Here is a 27,843-nt window from a genome sequence, read left to right as displayed (position 1 = left end):
GCTCATTAAAAAAAAACAAAAAAAAAACAAGGTTTAAGTTTTATAAGCTCAAATGGTTGCCTTATAATTAATGATGAAATAATTTTAATTTAAAGTGAATAATGACATTGAACTTTTGACTCTGTTGCCTGCATTTTTAATAGTTAGCCTACAACACATTCTCATTGACAGGTTCTTGCAAAGATCACTACTCAAGTGGCCTCGGACATCGACAAAGTCCTGGGTAACCGTCCACACAGTAAGAAGGACTACCATCATTAGGCCTTTCTGTGAACCTGTAAGCCTTGAGACTCAGGATCCCGTGCCAGCCCTATTGTGTCGGCGGGTGTCCACAGTGTGTGATTCGATTCCCACCATTGTGTGTGTCTATGTCAACCTCTTCTGCAGAGAGCCATTGTTACCATTACAGTAGAAATGCTAAAGTGTTATGCATGCTTCTGTTCGACCTAAACCTGAGCTCAACCTTGCATTAAAATCTCTGTGGAGAGACACCTGCCTGTGAAGCACAGAAGCTCCTGGACTTCCTCATCCATGGGGTTTTGCATACAGCTGTCCATCGCCCATATGTGCCAAAGTGAACCTGGTCTTGACCCTTGACCTCTGGATATTCATTCTGAAAAGGGACGAATGACAGGCCCTGCTTACTGTCTATTTAAAAAAAAAGTAAAGAAAATGCACTGCATATCGCACTGAGAATGTAATGGCAAAGAACTGTGATGTATGGCAGAGCAGCATGTGGAGTTAAACTGTGTAAGATGTGTGCATTAGTAAAAATGTGTTGGATTAAAAAGCCATCAACAGCAAAGTGGACTGTTATGATGTTTAAATGTTCTCCAAAATGTTCATCCATCCATCGTTGTTAGACTGTTTGTGTATGTTCCCTCTGTAATACCTACAATTTGTGTCATGTCTAATCTGTTCAATAATTTCTTATTTCTCCATTTTAAATGAACATTATAAAAGAAACTAGTTTGTTTAAATGCTTTTCCAGTGACAAAGTTGATGAACGCTTGTTAAAGACAAATGCTTGCTGCTGTTTTTGGTAAGTTTTGAACTGCTAAGCAGTACATAGGCTACTTGAAGCCGGAGAGATAAACTGCACAACAACTGTAAGCAACTAGTTAATGTCCAAGGAGTGATGAAATGAGTCAAACTGTTTACAAACATGGAAATGATGAAGCTGTTAATGAATGAGCTGTGCAGAGTGCTTTTAACATCAAAATAAAAATGTGCATCTCCAGGTTGTGTTTAATATATAATAATATTCAATATAATAATGAATGTTTGAAGTAATGAAGTTGTGTAACCAAATGGGAAGTTATATTGCTGGTTTATGAACATTACTACAAAACGTTGACTGAAATCTAAACAACATGGTTGAAAAGTGTGGGCTACAGAACAAGGCATAACTGAACGGAGGAAATAGGTCACAAGAAAATACTGAACAACATAAACATTACCCTTTGATATCCATAGAAACCCCGTCCCTCCCTCAATGCAACAAGCTCCTCCCACTGATGTTTTCTATTCGATAAACTCCCTGTCAGTTTCAAAATCCGCTTTTTTCATTTGCTCTCCCTCGTCTTTCGTCACCTTAATTCGAATTCATACCCGCCAAGCATTCTAGGCCGCGATATACTTCACTCAAACAAACACTTCGAAACTACACTGTTTATGGCAGTTGAGAACTTTATTTTTTAAGCAAGTGTTTGTTTTGTTATTTATTATTCAATTAAGTCGTGTAAAAGGAAAGAAGGAAACCTCCCTCTCGCTGTCTCCAAGGCTGCAGGCTGTAAACTGAAAGCACAGCTCAGCAGTGCGGTGGGTGAGTCGCGCTCCCTACAATCATGATGTATTTGTTTATTATGCGATATATGTGATTAAACATATCTCGAAAACAACAAGGTCGCTGGTTAGAATCGTGTTTTGGACTATCCACTTTCATTTGAAGCTCATTGGGAATGTTGATGCACGGCCGGAGGAGCAGCCCGAGGGGCGACAATGTTTGTGTTGCTGCTGCTGCCGATGATGATGAAGATGGCAGTAAAATCAGCAGTATGATGAAGAGTGACTCATTCTGCATGAACCAGTCCTTTCCCTCCGCACGCAACTGCACTCTCACCCGCATGGACGCATCAGGTGGGCCACGCAGCTTCCACACCTGTGCCACAATGTGTGGACTTATATAAAATAATATAAATATATAAAATAATAACATTAAACTATCAAAATCAGAGAGTTCATAAGAATAGCATTTTTGTCCATAGAAACATTAATGTCATTAATCTCACTTCTTAATGCGTTTTAACTCTCAAATGAATGCATCCTTTGTTGAATAAAAGTATTAAGTTCTTAAAAAGTACTAACCCCAACTTAGAATGGTTGTGTAATATGTAATTAAAGTGAACGGTCCCTGAAGCTGTCATTCTGCCGAACATCTCCCTTTGTGTTCCAGTTGCACTGAAGAAGAAATTTAAATGGGTTTGGAAAGTTGAGTAAATAATGAAAGAATATAATTTTTTTTACCTGACTTGTTTCCTTTCCAAAAGGTGATTCTCATGTTGGTTCATCTGTGGCGATGAGGAATATTCAGATTTCTGATCTGCATTGCTTCCAACCTGTTTCTCCGTCATCAAATCAAGGGTCTCCTGTGTTGGAGAACTCTCTGCTCAGACAGCTCATCTGTATCGCTCCAGAGAAGAGAGGCACATCTCTCACCATCAACCCGAATAAAGCTGTCCTGTCCATTAACTGCACCACATCACAGGTATCAGACGGTTGTGCTCATCATAGGCCTTTTTCTGATTAAATAAAGGCCTCCATTACATTATATTGGTAATGGGAATACTTAACTTTGTCTTTTTGCTGCACTATTATTCATAAAATTCTCAATTTCAATGATGTCTTTCTCTCTTTTTTTTTTTTTTTTTTGCAAGGTTTTGGATGCAAATGAACATGCTTGTAAGCTGTTTGATTGTGCATACAGTGATTTGATTGGAAGGAAGCTGACCTCTCTACTAAGAGCCAATCAGACGCTAGTAGAAGTCCTGAAGGAGGAAACTCTGGATTCTGATGGGAACCTAGTTGCTATTTCTGCAAAAGTGGTATAAAACACTGCATTTAATTTCAGTGGGGCCAAAAAGTATTTAGTCAGCCACTGATTGTGCAAGTTCTCCTACTTAGAATAATGAGAGAGGTCTGTAATTTTTTTTTATCATAGGTACACTTCAATTATGAGAGACAAAATGAGAAAAAAAAATCACATTGTAGGATTTTAAAAGAATCTATTTGTAAATTATGGTGGAAAATAAGTATTTGGTCACCCACAAACCAGCAAGATTTCTGGCTCTCACAGACCTGTAGCTTCTTCTATAAGAAGCTCTTCTGTCCTCCACTCGTTACCTGTATTATTGGCACCTGTTTGAAGCCGTTATCTGTATAAAAGACACCTGTCCACAGCCTCAAACAGTCACACTCCAAACTCAACCATGGCCAAGACCAAAGAGCTGTCGAATGACACCAGGAAGAAAATTGTAGACCTGCACCAGTCTGGGAAGAGTGAATCTACAATAGGCAAGCAGCTTGGTGTAAAAAAAATCAGCTGTGGGAGCAATTGTAAGAAAATGGAAGACATAACAAGACATCTGATAATCTCCCTCGATCTGGGGCTCCACGCAAGATCTCATCCCGTGGGGTCAAAATGATTATGAGAACGGGGAGCAAAAATCCCAGAACTACATGGAGGGACCTGATGAATGACCTGGAGAGAGCTGGACCAAAGTAACAGAGGCTACCATCAGTAACACACACCGAGAGGGACTCTAATCCTGCAGTGCCAGGCGTGTCCCCCTGCTTAAGCCAATACATGTCCAGGCCCGTCTGAAGTTTGCCAGAGAGCATATGGATGATCCAGAAGAGGATTGGGACAATATCATGTGGTCAAAATAGACATTTTTGGTAAAAACTCAACTCGTCGTGTTTGTAGAAAGAAAAATATAGAGTTGCGTCCCAAGAACACCATAACTACTGTGAAGCATGGGGAGGAAACATCAAGCTTTGGGGCTGTTTTTCTGCAAAGGGGACAGGAAAACTGATGCGTGTTGAGGGAAGAATGAACGTGGCCATCAATCGTGAGATTTTAAGCCAAAACCTCCTTCCATCAGTGAGAGCCTTGAAGATGAAACGTGGCTGGATCTTCCAGCATAAATGATCTCAAACACACCGCCTGGGCAACGAAGGAGTGGCTCCGTAAAAAGCATTTCAAGGTCCTGGAGTGGCCTAGCCAGTCTCCAGACCTCAACCCCATAGAAAATTTGTGGAGTCTGTGTTGCCCAGCGAGAGCCCCGAAACATCACTGCTCTAGAGGAGATCTGCATGGAGGAATGGGCCAAAATACCAGCTACAGTGTGTGCAAACCTGGTGAAGACTTACAGGAAACGTTTGACCTTTGTCATTGCCAACAAAGGTTATGTTACAAAGAATTGAGTTGAACTTTTGTTATTGACCAAATACTTATTTTCCACCATAATTTACAAATAAATTCTTTAAAAATCCTACAATGTGATTTCCTAGATTTTTTTTCATTTTGTCTCTCATAGTTGAAGTGTACCTCATGATGAAAATTACAGACCTCTCTCATTATTCTAAGTGGGAGAACTTGCACAATCAGTGGCTGACTAAATACTTTTTGGCCCTACTGTAAACAATTTACTTAGCTGTCGCTCAACTTATTTGAGTCATCACGAATTTATAATTTCTTCCATGCTGTACGTTTTGTCTTTAGCCGCTTTTCCATCGTCGAGCCGAGCGGTTCCAGTTGTATTTCCAGTTTAGCCTGGTATGGTACAGCTTGTTTACAAACGGTTCTCGGCCTTGAATTCTCAATGAATGGTGTCATCACCATTCAGGATTGATCACTTGTTGTCTGCTGCCTGGCTACCAGTTTCTCTGTGGCTGACTAAGTGTGCTATTTGAGCAGCGTAAACACAAATTAATATTAAATTAAAAGCATTGATGCATCTATTTACATCACATATCGTCTGTAAACTCTCGTGTTAGCAAGGCAACTACTGATAATTTATTTAATTCCAAAAAGCTCTGTTATTATCAGTCCCACTGCCACGGTGGAAAATGAAACCATAGCCATACCGACTGGACCGTATCCGCACGGAATGGAGTGATTAAGCAAAGAGAACGTTTTGCCCCGATGGTGGAAAAGTGTCTTTTGGCTCTGATCTCTGCTTTCATGTGCTGGATGTGAGCGTCACGCACGGCTCTGACTCATTCTCTCCACAGGTGACTGCAGTGAGTTTGACAGGAGCTGAGTTTCCTGTGTCTGTGTGGCTTCAGATATCGGAGCAGCAGCAGATCTCAGAGCTCCTGCTGGAGCGAGTGGAGAGAATCACGGCACACGTGACTTTCACTCAAAATGTGAGATTCATTCCCTTGTGAACTGAAAGGTTTACTTACAAAGTTAAGCTTTTGTAAGCATGATGTTGATCATTAGTGTTATTTTCAAAAGAGCATACACTACCGTTCAAAAGTTGTGGGGTTAGTAAGATATTTAAATAAAATATTTAAGATATTTAAGCAAAAGTGACTTGCACCGTGTCTAGACCAGAAGCAAGCGACGCCATTAAAGCTAATAGAACCCATTATAATCAGTAATGCTGTCAACACTGGATGCGGTAAACGGTAAATTGATTCCCTATTCTATTTCTGATGTAGCACGACTGTTTTCAACATTGTTAATAAGAAATGTTTGTTGAGCAGCAAATTAGCATATTAGAATGATTTCTGAAGGCTGTAAATAATGATGCTGAAAATTCAGCTTTGCCATCACAGAAATATATTAATATAGAAAGATTTTTAAAAATGTTGATAAATATTTCTCAATATTATTTTTTTAATTGTATTTTGTTTAATCAAATTCAGCCTTTTGTCATCTTAAGAGATTTCTATCAAAAAATTCCTACCGATCCAAAGCTTTTGGGGTGGGTTAGTGTAGTGTGCCATTGACGGAAATTGTATTGTAAAGCTGCTGCTCAGTGGACCAGAAAAGTTCCAGCTCCTTTTACTGTTTCCTCAGGGTGGAGTCCTCAGTTGTGATGCCACTTTTGCCCATCTCTATGGTTACCACGCTGCTGAGGAGATGACTGGACTTTCAATCATGTCTCTTATGCCATCTTTACAGATTCCCTTCCACTGCAGGACAACTCCCAAGGTCATGATTGTCATGATGCTAGAGACAACAAAAATAACAGTCTGAATCAGAACTTAATGATTGGTTCTGTCAAACCAGCATTGTGCTACAGTGTTATATTTGTATTATTTATATACTTATATAGTTTTTATTAATATTTTGAATTGCCTTTTTTTGTTCTCATTTAAATTTGTTACATTTTTAGTAATATTGGGCTTTTTATTTTTATTTTTTTATATATATTACTATTTAGGTTTTATTTATCTATTTAGTTTTTGTCTCTTTGTTTTTTAGTAATTGTAGTGCTTCAAGATATTTTACTTGTTTGCCAAGGCAAAATTTGCATTTTATTTATTTTATTTTTTTGCATCCAATATTTATATATAATTAATTAATATATACAAGTGTTTTTAATCATTTTGATTTGGGTTCATTTTCAAAAACAATCCTATTGTGCACCTTTGTTTCTTTGCTCTTTCTCTCAGGTGTTGCGTATGCAGAGATTGTTTGTGAAAGCCAGGACTGGTTTGGTGGTTCCAGCATGTGTCCGCCTGCAGGCCGCTGTGTCCTGTGGAAGATCACTGCTCCAGATGAATGGATCACCACATCCAGAACCTTCTGATGCTTCACTCCTAAGCTCTCGATGGCCCAACCGACATCCTTCAGGTCCGTCCTCTCGTTCACTGCAGTGCATGCAGAGTTATAGAACTGTTTTTTTTTATTAAGTCACAAACACAGTCAATCTTAAGTATGTGTTGTGTCTCGTACTTTCACATCGAAAATATAAATATGCAGATTTCTTAACTGTGAATCAGATTTCTCTGTATGTGGGGATTTATTTATAATAACCCAAGGTTGCTAGTTATAGTGCATTTCCAATATTTTGTCTGACTTGAAAATTTATACTATTGTTTCTTGTTGGTGTTTGTCCAATCTAATTAAGAAAGTTGCTGATAAATGTAATTATATCAAATACATTTCAATTAAATTTCAAATTGCTATTGATTTTCAGTATGATCAACACAGTGCACTCTTGTCCTGCAGGTGGTAAATCGTGTACGAGTGGTGTCCTGTCCCCTAGCACTGGTGTGCTGTACTCTGGGTCAGTGTGTGTGTTTGCTCCCAGTAGCTGTCTCCTGACGCTCCTGCCCAACGGCACCATTCACAGTCTCAACAACCCCTTCAGCTCTATGCTGTTCGGATACAGCAGCAGTCAACTACATGGAAAGGTAGCGATGCTATGAAACATTCCCTTTTATTTGTCCCGTGTTGCTGGGATTTACTTTTTAGGGTCTGTAGAACCTTTTTAATAAAGATATGCTTAGGGATGGTTCACCCAAAAGTGAAAATTGTCATCATTTACTCACCCTCAGGTTGTTCCAAACTTGTATGAGTTTCTTTCTTCTGTTGAACACAAAAGAAGATATTTTAAAGAATGTTGGTGACCAGACATGTGACTGTAGCCATTGCCTTCCATAGTATTCATAGAAGGTAATGGCCACTGTGACCAACTAGGCCAACTTGGTAAACTAGTCATAGGTTTTTGGCCCGATCAAAACCAAACCAGTGCAGAAATATTCTCTGGAGTCTGAATATCAACAATTGTAAAAAAAAAAAAAAAAAAAAAAGATGAAATTGATTCATGGTGGCTAAGGGGGTAAAAATAACCGTAGTGATTGGACACTTGGTGCCACTACAACAGGGGGGGAAACATGAAAATGGCTATAACCCCCCCAACCTTTAGTCTGATTGACTTAAAAATTGGTGTGCAGTGTCTTTGTCCCGGGTGCCATGATAGTCTACTCTATGAGGACATTTGCATATCTAACATGGCCACCATTAGCCAATGAAATCTGAGCACCTATTAGACGAGGTTAACAGGGCCCAATCAGAATGAAACTCGGTGGGCATGTTCGACTCATGGCCCTAGTGGTCTATAATAATTTTGAAAGAAATCAGCTAATGAGTTTTACAGCTCTGTAATCACATGGTGTTTCACACATCCACACAATATGCATTTTATAAAGGTAATGCCCTCGGGGGAAATAACACAAATATGTAAATTTAAATGTGAAAGCTGATCCAACCTGTAAGCGATGTGTCGAAGCTAGTTTATATGCTAACAGCATTTCTTTGCACCTGTGTAGAACATCACATACCTGATACCAGCATTTTATGAGCGAGTTCATGCTGCGGAACGAAGCGACCAGCCTGCATCTCATCCACGAGATGCATGCGTCCCCTCTGACAGCCACACAGGTAAAGAGACATGTGCTGTAAGGACACACACTTGAGCTTGGGATGCTGTTCTAAAATCCATTCTCATCCTGTCTGCCTACTTCTCAGACGCTTGTAGATGTTCTGCCCTCACTACTGACATGCTCTCAACTAAGGATGACCAACAGGAGACATGTAGTGAGTTCTTACTGTGATTTGCTCAATACACACTTAAATTTGAATTGCTGTCGCTTAAAGGGGTCATAGAATGAGAATTCAAATGTTCCTTGATCCTTTGTCATGTTCGTTGTAGCCTACTATAAAAATACCCTGTAAGTTTCAAAACTTTTGTTATTCCAAAAACTGCTTTTATTGAAACCAAGGCCAGCAAACAACAGGATCTAAAATGTGGAGACTCATTTGTTTGTATTCGGTGTATTTCAATGCAGACTATTTGGTAAATTTTGGTGCAGGCTTTGCAAACAGACTTTTATGATATGGATCTGCCAGCAACGCCACAAACTTGTAAGTACGGTAGTCATGTTTATTCTAATGCCTGATCTGTGATCAATGATTTCTGATATAATTATTTAAGTTCAGACAGATTATCTCTCAAAATATCGTTCAATACTGTTTATGCTTCAGCAAAACCAGTGACTAAACAATCAATTTCACATTGTTTCTCTTAGAAGGATGAAAATAATCCTATTTAAACTGTGAACTGAACGCATCCTTTCCAATTGCCCAAGCTGTCAATCAAACAGTGTGTTTATCTGGACACTTGCCAAAATTCATTAAAAATCAATCACAAAATCAATGTACAGTACAACAAAGCTCTTACTGTGCTTGCATTGTTATTTGGTGAAAGACGGGCGTTATTTCATAGGCGATCAACAGATTGTCATCTGCTCAATACTCTTCACTGCGACCTTTCATGTGATGATCAAGACTTTTCACGATTCATTAATCTTGATCGCTGTAATAGTCAAAACGTAGTAAAACTTTTAGAGAGTTCCACATGTAATGCTAGCTTTTTCATATGCAAATGTGTCGGCCAATCACAGCAGTGGGCGTTTACACTGAAGTGTCACAGCAGTCGTGACCCAAGTAACTTTTCCTCTGCGGACGCCCTACAGGTTGGAAGCGGAATTGTCCATTACCGCTGTCGTAAATAATTTAGCCTACCACAGCCTATCGTCGCTCGCAAGCTCGTCGAATATCCAGCTTAGGAATGAACGATGTTCACATACAAGGTAAAGTATTTTGAATGATTTCATGAAAGTATGATGTATTGAAAAACAAAATAATGACTTTTGTAAGGCTTGACGTAAAGCAGGTGAAATTTGTAGTTTTCTTAGGTCTCATTAGAACTACAGAAACGCAACGCGATCTGGCAATCTTGCATAGTGTGGTTATAGCAGATATAGGACCGCAAAGCGAATCCAGAAGTGCCTTTCACCCTGTTATGACTTAATGAACCACTGAAATGATTTTGGAAAGTTATAAGATAATTATATTAGTTATAAGATTAATTATAAGATAAAAAATCTTACTTTTTGTTGCTTTAAAACAGCGTTGAAATCGGAGGCTAAAATCAGGCATGGAAAAATGCCTTTTTTTTTTATAAATTATGACCATTTTTGATGTTAATATCATACTAGCAATAGATGGGCACCCCAGGAAACATTAAAATAATCCAGGCTATGACCCCTTTAAATTATTTTTATTTTACTTTTGTTTTGTTTTTCCTGTACTGATTTGAATGAGAGATTTTTGCTGTAACTTCAATGTTGAATAAATGATTTCTGTTTTCATTATGTATTAACCACTGTTTTGTCTCTGGATGATGTGTAGATCTAAACACAGTGCTTGCTGGTGACAGTGTGATGGTGCATCTAGCCATGCGTAGGAGAGCGGGTCTTGGGAAAGGAAAGAGAATCTTTACTGGGACCATCGCTAAACTGGAGAAGGAGAGCAATGTCCCACCAACCATGACCTCACCTGCTGTCACCGCCACACCACTGAATGGGTTAGATACTTCACTAAATCCTACCATTTAGCTTTTGTTGATGTGCACAGATTTATAGTGAATTTCTCAAAGTCTGTCAGAAACATGTCCAGGTCATATTGTACCTGGGGAAAAAAGTACTTATAGTAAAAGTACTAAAGGAAGTGAAACCCATTATTATTATATTACATTTTTGCAGATTGTCATTGCAGAATTTGTTGCTTGTAATATTTTTGCGATTTAAATAAACAAATAAATTGAAATGTTATTTTTCTATTATATGTAGTGTACCATTTATTATTGTCTTAATTATGAAAATTTCACTTTGTATTTTTCAATTTTCCTAATTGGCTTTCAAAAATAAGCTGCTTTCTGAAGAATCGATTATATTTTGATTTTGTGATGAAATATGAACTGGGCGTGTCTTTGTGTGATTCCCACTTAAACTTAAAATATGTATCGTCTTTCTGTTCATGTCATAAAATAAGCACTCTTTAGACCTTTTTCACAGCAGCGCCATCTTCCCATTTTTAACGGGAATGAAAGCGAGTCTGTGAGGGACATGCATCTCTTCAGTGGGTGGTACTTTTTATTTTAAGGTGTTTTTTGGATTGTTCTCCTGAGGAAACTCTACAAAAACATCTTTCCAAAAAATATCAGTAGACAAATTCCAGACAGCATGAGCTGTGGAAAATAAGTGATCTAGGAGCTTTTTATAGCGGATGTCATTGGGAACACAGCAATTTTACCGCCTCGCTTTCATACCTGTCATGGTGCAGCTCTGAATAAGCTCTATAGATCAGAAAAGACGACAATGACTAGTGCAGATTTCCATGATTTGACATCGTTCTCTCTGTTTATCTCAGGTTGGATGACACTACAGAGCTTTGCGAGAAGATTGTGGATGTGACCACTCAAGAGTCTGACTCTGCCAACTCTACCGCCGCTCTGCTACAGACCTTTGCTTTGGTGGAGTCCCTGGAGGTCCACAGGACCTGCCCTTCAGCTATGGTTCCCGCTCAATGTGGCCCATTTGGGCGCCTCTTCACTGGGCGAAATTCTTCCAAGGCAGGCCAAAACTCGGATCGTAAAGAAGCTCCGGTAAAGTCCTGTGACCCTGTACCACATCCTGAACCTCACACACAGGCCTGTCGGTGTTCAGAGCAGGCCCAGCTTCAGGACTCCAGCTTTGAGGTGATTTCCCTAGGCAGTGGTTCATCATCTGGGTTCTGTGAGCGGCTTGTGGGCGGTTCTGGTCCGGAAAAGATAGATGAGTCTCAGCAGGGATGTCTGCAAGTGGAATCTGGCAGCACTTTTCTGGATTTGAACTCCAACGGAGATGTCATTGTTCATGCCATGTCAGAGATGGACCTGAACGACAGCGTTGAGATCCCAAATGCACCTGTAGATCTTAACCATTCACTCACCTCATGTGACACTGCTGAGCTCCTGCGTACTCCTTCACCCTTCATTGTAGAGTCAGACACTGAAGCAGAAGCAGATGTCAGCTCTAGGCAAGAAGAAACACAAGGAACTGCCCCATCACCTAAAGAAAGGCAGGCAAGCCCTCAGGTAAAGACCCTGGAGCAACTGCCAAAAAATCATCTTACCAAAGTTCGGGAACAGTGGAATTCCTTTTCGGAAAATGACATTGGCCGAGCTCTGGATCTCCGGAGGGGGAGGGGTGGAATGCTGTTGCCAGGCGACAACCCTGCCACCTCCACTCCTAAGAAAGTCAAGGTGAACTCTTCCATTCCAGAGGGCAGGATTCATGTGACGTGCTACAACAGAGACGGAACGCCAATCGGTATGTCAACCTCTACCTCACCTGTTTTAATAATATAGGGACACACAATGACCCTATTGAGTAGAACTTTTTATATATATATATATATATTTTTTTTTTTTTTTGTTACTTGCCATTACGCTGCATTGAGTGGCAAAAAAATTCTATAATGACTGTTAAACTGTCTATAGCATCGGTGCTACTTTCATAAATAGTATCACTCTTTCTGTGGCTAATTAGTGCTGTAAATTGAATAGCTTTTCTTTTTCCCCCTCTCAATACTAGTTTTATGGTGAGCATAAACTTTTTGTTTGTAAATCATCATATACAGTAGATGGCTAGAAACTCAGCTAAAGCAAGAAAACATTGACTGAATATTTTGGGAACTATACAACATTGGAGCCCACTGACTTCCATTCTATGCAAAATATACTCTTTTATTACCTTTAACAGTTTGTTTGGTGATTAAATGTTGACATGATGTTTTATTTTATGAACTATCCCTGGTAAGTTCCTGGTACACATTGTTCGATTTTGAGCTGTCCCAGACAAAAGTATGACCAATTGTGGCGATTTCTGTGGTTGTGGTTCCTAAACAGTGGTCCAACATCATACAGTGAGATTCAAAGACAGCTGACACCGACTTGGGACCAAAGATAGCCTGCAATAGTTTTCTAACAGTGTCAGAAATTTAGCACGGTCATGATTCATCTCAGTGTTTTTATATGACCTATGTCTATTGACTAATAATAATTTATGGCTTAACTGACCGATGAAAACGCAGCAGGAAATGCCGTATTGATCGACAGCACGTGGTGCTAAAACTTCACCACTTAAACATTATTTTGCGATGTTTACCAACATATATAAGCTGTTTAATTGGTTATAGTCTACCCAAGGAGCTCTACCGGTGATTGATTGCATTTGTGTCCAAGACTCCTTGTCTATGTCTATGGAAACCAATTTGTGTCAGACAAAAATGCAATCATTACATAAGAACAATGATACATAAGAACGATGATTTAACCAGTCCTGTTTTTGAGATGCAGTCACATGTCTAATGTCCCACATCAGTTTTAAAGTAGCCTATTACATGCTGGCTATACACAGTTGCAATTTGCATGTTAAGTGATTTCTCTCTAGATTTGAAGCTGGATTTTATTTATTTTTTGCAACCCCGATAAAATCGCTGGGTCTTAACTGGCCAACCCTGGATAATGACGTTTTATTATTCTATGCAAACTTGGGTCGTACAGTCTACATACGTGGCGTTCCAAAGTGATCTTGATCATGATCTTATAGGATTTGTCCTATATTCAGTTTGAAACCCCACAGTTACAGTCTTCAACATGCTGTGACATGTAAACCACAAGTGAGATGATAAAATAATATAAACTCCAATCAACATTTCTTATCCATTTATTTATTTGGCAAGTAGTCATGTAATAAGATGGATATTGTAGTCATTATTGCAAAAATAAAGCCCTTCAGGGTGAACCTTGCCTGGGCTTATTCTGTGATAATGACTGTACGTTATCTCTTACTGTACTTAATTTTTCCATTTCACACTGTGTACTCTTTCTGTATGCCATGTGCACCATCCATGTTTTCTCCAGTAGATTTATGATGTTTCAGTGCATGAGTCCTTCAGGTAATTTTCCGCATCTTTTTTTTTCACTCTGTGTAGAGGTGCAGTGTGATGTGCGATGGGTGTCCCTGTCCAGCGGCAGCTCTCTGGTCTGTCTCTGGCTGAGTGGGAGTCATCTCTTGCTCCACCACCCGGAGGCGCTACAGAGCACAATGTCTCCCACAGTGAGGACAGGAGCCCCAGAGCAGGAGGCCTTTGCCTGCAGCCTTGCTGAGGTGATCTGCATGACTACTTAATCTAGAAGACGGGCTTTAAAAAGCTCATTTCTTAAGCAACTACTTTTTTCTCCTTCAGGCAATTCGTTCAGATCCTTTACATTCTTCTGTGGACCTGGAGCAGTCCGGAGCATGTGAGGGTTATTTTGAGGAAAACTACCGCCCACTGCGCTCTATTGGAAAGGGAGCCTTCGGCTTTGTCTGGCTCGCTTCAAGACGGATATGTGGACAGGAAGTCAGTGACACTCTTTCTGCGCTCACTGCTGTCCATGCACTCGTATTTATCCGGTTGAGAGATAATAACCTGATAATGTTGATGTCAGTTGTTCAAACCTTAGACAGGGTTCTTAAAAGAGGATGTTTACACACTGAGTTAGTGTCAGTGCTGTAGGGTCCATTCAATCATTTATGGACAATTATATGAGCTGCTGAAGAGATGAATTTATTATCACTCACTTCAATTTCAGGTGGTTGTGAAATTCATTAGGAAAAGTGCGGTGGTGAGTGAATGCTGGGTGGATGATCCTGATCTGGGCCGGATCAGTCAGGAAGTGGCCATACTGGTTCGTTTGCAACATCCCAATATTGTGAAGGTACACTCGGAGAACTCTTTGACTATATGTTAAATATTTAAAATATATATTGTTTTTGCCAAAATAAAATGATCAAACATGGCTCCTGCTTAAATAAATTGGCCATTAAAGTGTTATGAAACCCCCGTGTTTGGAACAGGAGACTGAGAAATATGTCTGTAAAAACTTGAAACACTCTTGTTCTAGTCCGGATATGAACTGTGATCTGCGTTGCCAATGTTGCAGTGTGTTCCTCACAGAAACTTCTCATCCGTGCTCCGCAAGCCAATCACTACTCCGAAATAATGCATATACCTTACTTTTCGTGATGTTGGGTCAACTTTGTTTTTTAAACCGGAAGAACAAAATGGCCAAAAAAAACACCTTTCCCTTTAAGGTCCCATGACATGAAATTTTCACTTTCTAATGTTTTTTTTTTTTTAATAATGACATTTATAATGTTACAAAAGATTTCTATTTTACATAAATGAACATTCAATTCATCAAAGAATCCTGAGAAAATGCAATCGTTATTATAGCATGTTCACTGTGGTTGACGTTTAGTGCCCTAAATTTTTGCTGCAGGTGCTGGAGGTGTTTGAGAATGAGGGATTCTTCCAAATGGTTATGCAGAAACACGGGGACGGACTAGACCTGTTTGAGTTTATCGACATGCAGCCTAGACTGGACGAGCCTCTTGCCAGCTACATCTTCAGACAGGTGAGGAACAGGCTATGAGAACTAGCATGTGTCGGTAGTCAGTGGTCCTATAATATTCTGATGTGAGCTCTGGAGTAAAGTTTTATTGAATATTTCTTTCACTGTTTCTCTATGTGTCTGTACGCAGTTGGTAGACGCAGTGAGTTACCTGCGGGGCAAAGGAGTCCTTCACAGGGACATAAAGGATGAAAATATCATCATAAACTCCAACTTTCATATCCAGCTGATCGACTTTGGCTCAGCTGCCCTGCTGGAACCCGGAAAGCTTTTCTACGTCTTCTGTGGCACTCTGGAGTACTGCTCACCAGAGGTGCTTCAGGGAAACCCGTACGTACTGAAACAACACACACCCGTCTCAGTTCCATCTGTGTGTCTTAGCTTGATAAGGATAGGATAGAATAGAGGATAGGATCAGGTAACACGTGGGTTATTTATTCATGTCTATAAAAAGAGCCACACATTCACAGGATAACTGATATCACTACAATGCCCTTAAAGGGGAACTTGGCAACTATTTCAACTTAAAGGAGAACTCCGGCAAACAATGAACCTTTGGTCTAATAAAACATCGGTACCTAGTCAATCGTTCTCTGAGATGTTGTCATGATAATCGAATGTAAAGAGTTTTATCTCTAAAAGCTGTTTAGCGTATAATGCTAGTAAATGTGGGCATTGACTAAGTAAAAAGAAATCGCTAGTTTATACCACTAACAAGGCTCAAAATAGCCCCACACTAACACAGTAACATAATGAGGGTCCATACATGCAAAACGAAGCATTGAGAACTTTATAAGTGTACAGACCGTTTAATAAGAAGATACTTTATAAAGACAGTTCACTTCGCGTATACAGACAGGAGCCATCTTAAAAAATAGTCTCAATAAGTCGATCCCCGAACGCCGTTCATACAGTTCAGAAGTTCGCTGAACTTCATACAGTTCAGATCACTCAACACGACGCTCTTGGTTTGACTTATCGAGACTATTTTTAAGATGGCTCCTGTCTGTATGTGACTTAAAGTGAAAACTGGATGAGAATTTTAACTAAAATTATGAGAATGGAATTTTGCACAAATGTGTATGTCCACTCATCTGTGCTTGCATTTAAAGATGAAATATTAGACTGCAAGTTCCATATTTCATTGTGGTGTTTTTTGATGTATTTAGATATGAGGGTCCAGAGCTGGAAATGTGGTCTCTAGGAGTGCTCTTATACACCTTACTGTTCAGTGAAAACCCATTCTGCAGTGTGGAAGAAACCCTGCAGGCCCGACTCCACCCTCCATGCCAGATTTCTACAGGTTTGAAGATCTGCTTCATCACAGCAATAAGAATCGAGTTGAGACGTGACATTACTGTACAACCTGTTGCTTTGTTCTTGTTTTAGAGTTGCATGCACTGTTGGCTGGTCTTTTGCACCCAGTCGTCGATCAGAGAATGAATCTAGAGGAGCTCTTGGAATCACAGTGGATACAGCAACCCATAAATCTAGCAGAGTACTCGTGGGGAGAGGTCTTTCCCTCCAGCAACGGTATTGGTTTTAGTTTTTTAATTTTATGGCCTTTTATGCTACCAAAAGATAATATTCAGCTCAGTCAAACATATTTTACTTGAAATCCAATGCTGAAGGTTTCATACAAAATACGATTTTGTCTCAGAATCCACAGAGCATGTGGACTCCAACTCGTCATGTGTGCACCGAGCAGACATCCTCTACCTGGACCCCGAAAACGATCTTGATGACACTCCTTTAGAAGATGAAGATGAGGAGGAGGATGAGGAGCAGAGGAGAACTATGGCGGCTCTGCAGTCCGAGCTGCTGAAATACCTCACAGACGAGTGAGGAACTGTTGTGAAAGAAACACTAATGCATTCTGGCCAACTAATTATGACATTACATCTAATGTCACCATGAACACTAATGCACAATCTCTGCAGAACTCTCCATCCACCTGCTGCTGTCCTTTTTGATGATGCTAGTCCGTCCAAAGAGCAAAAGGAAAGTGTGACTGGGAATGGAAGCAATCTGTGTTGCTAAGATACAGTTTTATGTCTGTGTTTGGTGAAGGAATAGGAGTGTATTTATCAAACGTGTTGTGTATTTCACCTTTCATAGAAGTTTAAAACATGGTATTCTGCGATGTAGAAAGTTCTTGCTGTTTGTTGTAAAGGTGTTGAGCACAAGGATTGTCCGAGCACAAAGATTGCTCGGGTTACCCGAGCTTTAAGATGTGCGTTATTAGGCCTTCAGAGTTTTTAAAATATTTTTAGGTTGATTTTTTTAACCTTTTAAATAATGAACATATTAATTAATTTTAACATTGCAATATTTATCTTGTGAATAAATTATTGGCATAATTTCTGTTTGCTTTGGCTTGTTTTATTTCAAATTGCTCACAGGCTTTGTAAAGCCTCTAGAAAATGTTACTGTCACAGGAATTCTTAAATAAAAATGATTACAGTTTATAATAACGTCTTCTGTTGAAATAATATCCGGAACTCTTGAGCTCTGGCTGTTGTTGCAGCGCGGGTGTATTTTGACGCGGCACAGATATGGGGACGCATGTTTGCAGAAAACAGGTGAGGACGAAATGCTTAAAGACATTTTCCAAATTATGGAATTAGACACATTTGATTGACTGTTCAACAGCTGTAAGAAAATGTCGCGAATCTCGCGGTGCAGCCAACTTTATCTTTGTATCATAGAGAGTCCGAGAACCAGAGTAACAATTGTGATGAATCTGATTATACAAATGGTTTAATTGCGTATTTAATATTATAACCGTTCATGTGATTGCTAGAAAATCTGTGTATTAACAACGTTACAAACCCCCCCCCCCCCCCCCCCCCCTGAAAAATAGTTTAGCAAGTAACGTCTGCTTTGATGATTAGAAGTGCAAGGTCACAATCATTCATACATCTAAAACTTTTCCATTCGTTTAGCTAAATCTGGTTAAAAATAATATATAGCCCCTCAACAGTTACATCTCAACAAACACACATAAGTGTGTTTACACATGTGTTAACACACATAAGTGGCTGCTAAAGTAACGTTAATTGCATGTTTGAGCTGTTTTACCTGAAAGCAATTTCTGTTTGGTCTCAAGATCTACACCAGTAATAATTTTTTTCTAAGGAATGTTTATAAAAGCTTCTTAAATGTCCTAATTTTAAAAAAGGTTCAATCCTGGTTTAATCTAAGCCCTGTCTGTGAAACCAGGCCTCAGATTTATTGTCCAAACACTATTTAATGTATTGAACAGCATTTGCTTCCTCTCTCTGTGTTCTAGATGGTGCAATGGATGTGGAGATGGCGTGTTTGTCCTGTGGCTGCGAGCAGAGGTCATATGCCGTTCTGCACCACACAAGAGCCCCTTCATGTGAATCCATCCCGCACCGGTCAGGTCACCCACAGTCCTGTGACCCAGCTCACTCTGTCCTCTTTGCTTGAAATGGGCTTCTCAGAAACTCAAGCCGAGGAGATGCATGAAGGTGCAACGAAGAGCCGTGGGAAACATGTTCCGTCTGTTCTGACTGCACTGTTGCTCCTGGGATTAAATCCCTCCAGTATCCTGAAAATAATGCAAAAGTGTCCAGAGGTATATTCACTTAAAGGTGCAGACCTACAGCAGCGCATCAATCATCTGAGGAAGATGGGATTGTTAGAAGGTGATGTATCTTTTCTGGTAGGAAAATTACACTTCCGTTCAAAGGTTTGGGGTCAGAAATATATATATATATATTATATATATTAATACTTTTGTTCAGCATTATATTGATAAATAATGACAGTAAAGACCTTTATAAAATTACTTTTTATTTAGAATAAATGCTCAATAAAACACTATTAAAATTCTACTGACCCCAAAGTTTAGAATGGTGGTGTAAATGTGTGAAAACATTATTTGGAAAATGTTTACTTTGTATCAAGTAATATTTTACCTTATTCAAATAAAAGATAAACTTGATTAATAAATTCAACTTTATTTGTGGGGAGGGGGGGTCCACGAGCCTAAACTCAAACTGGAGTCGCCCGCGTTTCAGAGTTCTGCCCACAAGACTATTGTCTCTGACTGTTTTTTTGTTTTGTTTTTCCTCATTGTTAAAAATACATTTTGTAAAAATAAAAAAATGAATGGACTACTCCATAGACCCCAGTTTGAATGCCAGTCAAGTTGAAATCTGTCCACAGGGAGTCTGCAGAGGATGATCAGTCACTACCCCAAGATCATGGTCCTGCCTATCAAGAGGGTAAACATGGTGTCCCGATTGCTCAAAGAAAAATGCCTCTTCACCGTCCAACAGGTCACAGACATCCTCAGAGACTCACCTGAGGTTTTAGAGGAGGATTTGGTCCAGCTGGAGTACAAATTTCAGGTACGAATTGTCCCTTGCTCTAATTACATAGTACTTAATAGCAGAATTGTGATTTTATAGTAAACTATCCTTGTGAATGGCTTTCTCGTGAGTTGGCATTCACAGGGCAGTGTTTAGTTGCAAACTGACTCAAACCTCGCCTCCCCCCCTAGTATGCATATTTCCGTATGGGTGTGCGGCAAGCAGAGATGTTGAAGGCGAAGTTGTTCCGGATGTCTCCGTCTGAGCTTCGGTGTCGTCACTGTTTTCTGGAGCGGAGGGGACTGTACCAGACGCCAGACAAGAAGGGCCAAACACTCATCGTCAACCCCCCGCTCAACGACGTCCTCTGCGTCTCAGAGGAAACCTACCTGACGCAGGTCGCCATGGCAACTGTAGAGGAGTTCCATGTTTTTCGTAAACTGATGACGAGAGAGCAGGAGGAAGAAGGGAGGGAGGACGAGTACAGCAGTGATGAGGACGAGGAGTTAGGGGAGGATAAAGATGATGATGATGACGGACAGCACAGGAGGAAGCATCACTGGAACACTGGTTACAAGAAGGACAGGAGATGAGGCGTTTTGTATAAAAATCAATCAAAATGAATAAACCTTTTCATTCAGCAAAATTCACCAATGTTTTTTTTTTTTCTTTTTGAGTAATACATGATAGTATCAGTTTTGCATAAACAATGCAAATACAAACATAATTTGTTTATGGACTGGTGGTCATGCCAACATTTTTTGTCAATTATTTGTTTGTTTAAACTTCCTCATCTCATTTATTGCTTTATAAGCTTTTAGCTCCGGATATGAGGTGCATAGTAGTGTCGTGGGACATTGAGGTAATAACGGTGTTAGTGTTAGTTTATCTGAACGGCCTGTCATGGGGAGGGTCAGCACAATTTACACCAAATGCTGAGTAACCATAGAGAGCTTAAAGAGCGTTAGTGCCGTGCGATGGTTTACGGATCTGTGCGCATCAGTGGAACGCCTGCTCTCTGATAACAAGGACAGAGTCGGGAGGTATTGATCTGGGGCGACATTAGTCTAATGGAGGTCTGGATGGAAGCAGAGGTTACTTCACGTGGATGAGTGGAACAGGTACGCGAGTCATTTTAACAGTTAATCGATTGTTAGTCGATACAACCATATTTCATTCTTCCTCTGTGAACTGTTTGTCTAACGAACAGAAGTGTTTTTGTGGATCAGGAATAGTACTGGAACTCGGCCATGTCACAATGTTTGGTGTGTTATTAGAGATAAGAGCTTCTAGCACAAAATCAACACATTTGCATAGATTTGGTTTGCTTAACTCGTTTGAACATTTTGGCACTGTGACTGACAATTTCAGATGAAACTGTAATTAGGTTAATAAGGCTGATTCAGTTTCACTCAAAAGTATGTTTGTATACATTAAATTGGTGTCTTAATGTTTTCATGAAAAGATGGACTCACCCATTTTGTGCATTTCTTTCTCTTTTTTTAAAAAAAATGCAGTGTTATCAGGAATTTGCAAGAAAATCGAATTAACTTTTTCTAATTAGAGGTATATTGTTTGGACTATTTGTTTTTATTCTCTGTTCATCATTCAGGTCCATTTACTAGAGACTGGAATGAGATGCTTAGAAATTCATAGACATTACAATGATTTACAAAAAAACAACAACTTGTGTTTATCAAATTTTGTGTTGAGAGAATGGAGAAAATGGTTCGATTTTAGTTTTTTATGATTAATGTAACATTTATCCATAATTTTTTGGAGAAACTACAAACTGGAAGATTAATTCAGGCTATATTAACCATTTAAAGGAAAGTTGACTCAAACCTGAAAATTCAGTCACCATTTACTCACCCTCATGTTATTCCAAACTTTATGCATTTCTTTCTCCCATGAAATACAAGCAAAGATATTTTAAAGAATGTAGGTACCTACTTTTGGGTGACCATTGAGTTTTTTTCATTGTAATGTAAATATATATATATATATATATATATATATATATATATATATATGAAGAGTTCAGATGCATAAGCCTCTAAGTGCCATTTGAAATTTTCTTCTAAAATGATCATTTTTATCAAGCTTATATATTTAAGTGCAGTAATTTCACTTAAATGGCAATGAAGATTACCTATTAATTGTCATTTAAGTGAAATTACTGAACTTAAATATACAAGCTTGATAAAAATGGTCATTTTAGAAGAAAATTTCAAATGGCATTTAGAGGCTTTTGCATCTGAACTCTTCATATATACACAGTACTGTGCGTCTTAGGCACACTAGTATTTTCGCCTCAAAGAAATGGTTTTAAGCCAGTTATTTATATAGTTATTTATAAGCCAGTTCTTCTGGTCTTAGTCTTTTCTGTTTCTTCATATAATTTCAGATGCACTCGAGGATGGTGAGATCCGACCTCCGTGTGGAGCATTGGCTGTTGTCAGAATCCTTGTGCATTCAAACATTTCACTGGATTATTACAATTAATGGCACAATTAATGTCTGGAAATGTAAACTGATATTTCCTACTGAGACACTACAACAAAATATATAAATAACTGGCTTAAAACCATTTCTTTGAGGCGAAAATACTAGTGTGCCTAAGACTTCTGCACAGTACTGTATACTATATATATATATATATAAAATAGCTTTTTTATGTTCCACTGAAGAAAGAAGTCACTCATGTTTGGAACAACATGAGGAGTAAAAGAGTTTTCACTCTTGGGTCGAGAAGACAGTTCTGATAAGATTAAGATAAATTGCCTGTAATATTAGGATAGACTTTCTTATTCTATAGAGCTTTTGATTGGACAGTGTATTTGCAGGATGCGTCTTGAATATTTCTTGTATTGTCTTTACTTCTGGTCCTGGTTTACAAAAAAAAAAAAATGAAACTGAATTTGCATTTGTTTGAAGAACGTTCAATATTTTTGCAGCCTCATCCTACGTTTACAGGTGTGTATGGTGATGTACATATTTCTGTACTCATGTTTTTTTTTTTTTCTGTTTTCTGTAGGTAGAGAAGCTGTATGTGCTCCAGTCTCAGCATACCGTGGAGCAATTGTTCTTCACCCCAAAAGCTTTCTCTGAGTAACGCGTCATTGGACTTCAAATATGACTTTCATTGTTAACATCTCTGTGGAGTGGTACAGAATAATGGACACCAGACATATGAATCTGTTCCTCATCCCCACGGTTCTGCTAACCTCGGTCACAATGCTGGTCAACCCCATTCTGTCCATCTGCATACTGTGCTATCCTTCGCTACGCCAAGAGAACCGCTACCTGCTCCTTGCAAACATGCTCTTCGCCGACATGCTTTTCCTCACCATAAACCTTGCGATGGTCTCCTGCAACTCTGTAGGCCTGCACATGCCCTACTCGCTGTGTGAGTTTATGATGGTGAGCATGGTAATGACGTACAGCTGCTCTGTGATCACGGTCACACTGATGGTTGTCGACACGTATGTGGCTGTGCGTTGGCCATTACGTTACAAAGAGATTCTCCCGCCATCTCGGGCCAAGAAGATAATCATGTGCGTATGGGTGATGGTCGCAGTGTGTCCGGTCTCCTTGTTAGTGCTGTTTGAGATGGAGATGGGCAGTAACCATCAGAGGCGTCCAGTGTGTTTGATGCTGATTGCGTTGCACTCGTTGGAGCAAGAAATGAGCGTTGGGGTTCATTTGTATTTCATCATCGCCATCAGCCTCTGCACTGCTCTCATTGTGTACTGTTACATACATCTCTACGTCATCACCAAGACTTCTGGGATATGGCGTAGTCGCTATTCCCGGGCGCGTATGACGCTTTTGGCACACGCTCTGTTGCTCATAATGTATTTTGTACCGGCATTGGTTTTTGCAATCGAGCTGGCTCTTTTAAAGCAAGAAGCAAAGGATAATGTGGTGGGAGTGTTGATTAACTTGGTGAATATGTGCGTACTGATGTTGTTGCCACGCTGTTGCACTCCTTACCTGTACATATTGCGCTATCGCGAGATTTACGAGACTGTCCAGCAGGTGTTGTGGAAGAAGAGACATCAGAGTCAGGGAAGTGCAGCCTAGAAGAGTGGACTTGAAGCTAAAGCAGAGTCACCCTGCAAAATAACAAGTTTTGGAGGATTAATTTGCAGAAGAGTGAATTTAAATAACTCCTGAGCCAAAAAGAGATCTCAAAGGAAACATTTAATGTTTTTCGTTTTAATATTATATTAAAGCATTTTAACTGTTAACATGAAATATCACATATTTAAATCTTTTTCTATTTTCATTTGTAAACTAAACATTGAATGCTGTTAAATGCGCGAATCCCGTTATTCATTATAATAAAACTATATCAAGTGCAACTGGGTGAATCTCAATATCTCAAAATGTCCAGGTCAGATTTTACACCAAAATAAAAAGGTAAAAAAACAACAACTAATATTTCTATAAATAATTTGAATATATATATATATATATATTCTAATATTACCCTAATATTTAGCAATATGACATTATACTTGAGCACAATTTCCCCAAATTCTCATCATCATCATGTGGAAACAAAACTCATTATAAAAACTAATATTTCTATATATATATTCTAATATTACCCTAATATTTAGAAATATTACATTATATTTGAGCACGATTTCCCATCGGCATCATGTGGAAACAAAACTCAGTATGTATATGTGGGTGTGTGTACAGGATAATCATCATAATGACAAAATATCTTTTTTTTTTTTAAGGACATCTCTTGACAGTTTTTTGTGAGATTCTCCCAGCAATATACTGTATGTTATTATTTATGACCACAATATTATTATCAATAACTCCTGAGCCAAAAAGAGATCTCAAAAGAAACATTTAATGTTTCGTATTAATATTATATTAAAGCATTTTAACTGTTAACATGAAATATCACATATTTAAATCTTTTTCTATTTACATTTGTAAACTAAACATTGAATGCTGTTAAATGCGCGAATCCCGTTATTCATTATAATAAAACTATATCAAGTGCAACTGGGTGAATCTCAATATCTCAAAATGTCCAGGTCAGATTTTACACCAAAATAAAAAGGTAAAAAAAAAAACAACAACTAATATTTCTATATATAATTTTAATATATATATATATTCTAATATCACCCTAATATTTAGCAGTATGACATTATATTTCAGCACAATTTCCCCAAATTCTCATCGTCATCATGTGGAAACAAAACTCAGAATAAAAACTAATATTTCTATATATAATTTTAATATACATATTCTAATATTACCCTAATATTTAGCAATATGACATTACATTTGAGCACAATTTCCCCAAATTCTCATCGTCTTCATGTGGAAACAAAACTCAGTATGTATATATGTGTGGGTGTGTGTACAGGATAATCATCATAATGACAATAAGATTGTTTTGCATGCCATTCTCATATGTAAACAAAACAGGCTTAGATGTTTTCATGCAAAATATCGTTCTTTTTTTAAGGACATCTCTTGACAGTTTTTTGTGAGATTCTCCCAGCAATATACTGTATGTTATTATTCATGACCACAATATTGATTCAAACTCTTGTAAGTACTGGTCGATAGTGCTGTTTTGTTCTCTTAAGATAAATAAATTTACATTACAGGATTTTTACATGATTGTGTCTTCCTATATGCATTCAATGTTTAACCTGAGGCACTTAGTCCTCCAAGTTAAACAATCAGTCCAAAAATAACAGTGTAAATGTTACGCAATAGTCCTGATTCTAGGAAGACATATCAATATTTATGCCTTGGTGCAAAATCCCAGTCTCATTCTCATCCTTTTAGCTGTGAAGTGATATTTACCCGTTTCTCCGTCTCCACGGAAACCATCTACAAGCCTGTCTGTGACAGACCTGTCCCCTAAATCACTTACACAGTCAGCGAGAAGAGAGGAGGAGAGACCAATTTACCTGTCCGTCGCTCTTTTTGCCTTGGATTGGACGTGCAAACACGTGCCAAGAGATGGAAACTCTGATGGAGGGAAAGTCTAAGCTTTTCTACCTAGCTGAGGAAGACCTTTTTATATCTCTGCTTTGTTCATTTGGCAATTGGTACAACAGGTCTGGTCGAGCTGAGCTTCACAGACGTTCCTCGAATGATTCCAACTCTTCTGAGAGCCAAGCGGAGATGTTTGCGCACGAGTGGCATGGATTCATCCCTCCCTACCACATGAAAGTGCTTGAGATGTGCCCCATTTTGGCCTTCCTGGCCATTCTGCTGACCACTCCGGTTCTTCTAATACGCATCCTGTCCCGCGTTGACTTGCGGCAGCAGACGCGTTTCCTCCTCCTGGCCAATCTTCTTTTCAGCGACCTGCTCTTTGTTTGCATGAATATTCTTAGTGGCTGCATCAACTTATCTGGTGTGTTGATGACAGAGTGGCCGTGTGCCATGTTGCTCTTCCTATCCGCGGTATTGTACAGTTCTGGTGTACTTAGTATCACAGCAATGGTGATGGATACCTGCTTTGCTGTAATAGCACCCCTTCGCTACCTGGCAGTGTGGCCCGTGTCGCGAACCTACGGAGCAGTTGCTGCCATCTGGGTCGTCTCAGTCTTTTTCCCTGCGGCAGCTGTTGGCATGTTTTTGTGGTACCATAGTACGGCCCCCTGCGCCCTCCACATCTGCTCCCTGCCTTTGCTGATGGTTTTGACTGTTAGCCACTTTCACCCACTCCATGTCTCAATGTTGCTGACAGTCACCGGTATCATTTTCATCCTCCTCCTGGTGTTGTCTGGTTACCTCATCCTCTACTTTTATACACGTAATTCAGGTGTGTGGAAGGGCCAAGCCTCGTCCCGTGCTAAAGGAACATTTCTCATCCATTATCTCCACCTGTTCCTGGCTTTCTGTCCCCTGCTGGTTTTGGAGATCGAGCTGATGCTTTTCCACAATAGTGCGACTCTGGACCTCAGAGCAAACCTGTGGATGTCCCTGGTTGTGTGTAACGTCTTACTCATCCTACCCAAAGCCTTAGCTCCGTACCTGTATGGGCTTCGCTACAGAGAACTGTGCGGCGTGCTGTTCCAGTTCTTTCGGCTGAATAGGCCAAGAACTATCACACCTGTGCTATAAAGATGCTTATTTTACCTGAGAAAAAGACATTTGAAAGCGTGTTGTTGAGCTTTTAATCAACACATTCAGTTAACCTTACATTTGATAGCTCTAACGATCCTCAACTGTGGTTTTGTTCACAAGAGGAAAGTAATATGTAATGCATGAGAATGTGTGTGAATATTCAAAAAGTTGTAGTTTATTTTGGTGTTGTTATATTACTGATGGTATTTACACAATGCATTTTGTTACTAAAACGTTTTATTTCTAGACCCGCATCAATAAAAAAAAAATACTAAGTCATTTCCCAGCCTTCATATGCTTTGTTCAGAGTCTTGCACATCAGATTTAGCCTAGTAATTCATAGTAGCCTGTGACATCGCCTGTTGGGAAAAAAAAAAAAAAACCCTATAGTGGATACACGAAGACTAAGGTTTTGAAAATCGCTAATTTTATTTTATTTTTGAATCCAAGTTGCTATATTTTATTACAGTGACTGTGTAATAGTTCGACTGAAAGGCTGTAAACCATTGTAACTATAAGGGCGACCAGAGCCATATTGAGACTAACCGGGCACCTATAGGCTTAAGTTAAAATGGTTATTATACGTCTGATTTTTTGAAAGCTACTGAAAATGAATAAATAACACTTACCTAAGAAGTTTAAGTGGTAACATTGCGCGCTTTCTCTCTCTCCCGTGTTCGCCTGAAAATGAACTTTGATGAACTTCACAAATGTCAACTGCTGCAAAATTCAATTCATATGGTTCTAATGGAAATTAATCCAATACATATTAATCCATATTATTGCGATAAGTATAATACATTTTTGTAATATACAGTTTGACTGTACTGTTATCGTCGAACATAAAACCATAAAACACAACAATAAATAAAACAACCACAAGATGGCGGTATATTAATACAGTTTTTTAAAGGTGATTTCTACTTGTTATACTGGCGAATTTTTGTCTATATAATTATTACACTAAATAAAATGTTTTTTTAAACTAATATTGCTATACTTATTTGCATAGA

General features: G+C 39.0%; 5 protein-coding genes across 10 annotated transcripts in view; all 5 read left to right on the top strand.

The window, feature by feature from the left end:
- Window positions 1–1,257, top strand: part of kcnab1b (potassium voltage-gated channel subfamily A regulatory beta subunit 1b) — a 51,012-nt gene extending 49,755 nt beyond the window's left edge. Inside the window, exon 14 of one of the 2 annotated variants that reach the window (XM_039695107.2) lies at window positions 172–1,257. In XM_039695107.2, coding sequence (XP_039551041.2) covers window positions 172–261 — 90 coding nt within the window. In that variant the 3' untranslated portion in view covers window positions 262–1,257. The remainder of the gene's footprint in view (window positions 1–171) is intronic. The other variant, XM_039695106.2, reaches the window with a different exon arrangement.
- Window positions 1,258–1,574: 317 nt separating this feature from the next.
- Window positions 1,575–17,836, top strand: pask (PAS domain containing serine/threonine kinase). 4 transcript variants are annotated; one of them, XM_039695103.2, is made up of 20 exons: window positions 1,575–1,825; window positions 1,952–2,139; window positions 2,643–2,767; window positions 2,937–3,104; window positions 5,296–5,430; window positions 6,089–6,223; window positions 6,688–6,868; window positions 7,247–7,431; window positions 8,350–8,461; window positions 8,549–8,617; window positions 10,274–10,448; window positions 11,294–12,234; window positions 13,901–14,076; window positions 14,156–14,311; window positions 14,544–14,669; window positions 15,234–15,368; window positions 15,496–15,695; window positions 16,535–16,668; window positions 16,755–16,898; window positions 17,026–17,836. In XM_039695103.2, the coding sequence occupies exons 2-20, from the start codon at window positions 1,962–1,964 to the stop codon at window positions 17,208–17,210; spliced, it is 3,660 nt and encodes a 1,219-aa protein (XP_039551037.2). In that variant the 5' UTR covers window positions 1,575–1,825; window positions 1,952–1,961; the 3' UTR covers window positions 17,211–17,836. The 4 variants fall into 4 exon arrangements, with proteins under 4 accessions (XP_039551037.2, XP_088987213.1, XP_039551036.2 ...); XM_089131087.1 differs by having other exon boundaries at window positions 1,906–2,139; window positions 2,550–2,767; XM_039695101.2 differs by having other exon boundaries at window positions 1,576–1,825; window positions 2,550–2,767.
- A 26-nt stretch (window positions 17,837–17,862) lies between these two features.
- mterf4 (mitochondrial transcription termination factor 4) lies at window positions 17,863–21,169 on the top strand. Its single transcript, XM_039695108.2, has 4 exons — window positions 17,863–17,947; window positions 18,658–19,036; window positions 19,560–19,744; window positions 19,897–21,169. The coding sequence occupies exons 1-4, from the start codon at window positions 17,921–17,923 to the stop codon at window positions 20,296–20,298; spliced, it is 993 nt and encodes a 330-aa protein (XP_039551042.2). The 5' UTR covers window positions 17,863–17,920; the 3' UTR covers window positions 20,299–21,169.
- Window positions 19,624–25,692, top strand: LOC120495488 (putative G protein-coupled receptor 148). Of its 2 annotated transcripts, none has more exons than XM_089131086.1 (2): window positions 19,624–19,744; window positions 22,743–25,692. In XM_089131086.1, exon 2 carries the CDS (start codon window positions 22,841–22,843, stop codon window positions 23,789–23,791), a length of 951 nt encoding a protein of 316 aa, XP_088987212.1. In that variant the 5' UTR covers window positions 19,624–19,744; window positions 22,743–22,840; the 3' UTR covers window positions 23,792–25,692. The 2 variants fall into 2 exon arrangements, with proteins under 2 accessions (XP_088987212.1, XP_039551043.1); XM_039695109.2 differs by lacking the exon at window positions 19,624–19,744 and adding an exon at window positions 20,691–20,826 and having other exon boundaries at window positions 22,743–24,205.
- A 15-nt stretch (window positions 25,693–25,707) lies between these two features.
- Window positions 25,708–27,092, top strand: LOC148981419 (putative G protein-coupled receptor 148). Its single transcript, XM_089131085.1, has one exon. The coding sequence runs from the start codon at window positions 25,715–25,717 to the stop codon at window positions 26,825–26,827; it is 1,113 nt and encodes a 370-aa protein (XP_088987211.1). The 5' UTR covers window positions 25,708–25,714; the 3' UTR covers window positions 26,828–27,092.
- The last annotated feature ends 751 nt before the right edge of the window (window positions 27,093–27,843 follow it).

Source organism: Pimephales promelas, chromosome 5, assembly GCF_988280905.1.
Source record: "Pimephales promelas chromosome 5, fPimPro1.hap1.1, whole genome shotgun sequence".
Taxonomy (NCBI): Eukaryota; Metazoa; Chordata; class Actinopteri; order Cypriniformes; family Leuciscidae; genus Pimephales; species Pimephales promelas.
This window is presented reverse-complemented; position numbering and strand designations above follow the sequence as displayed.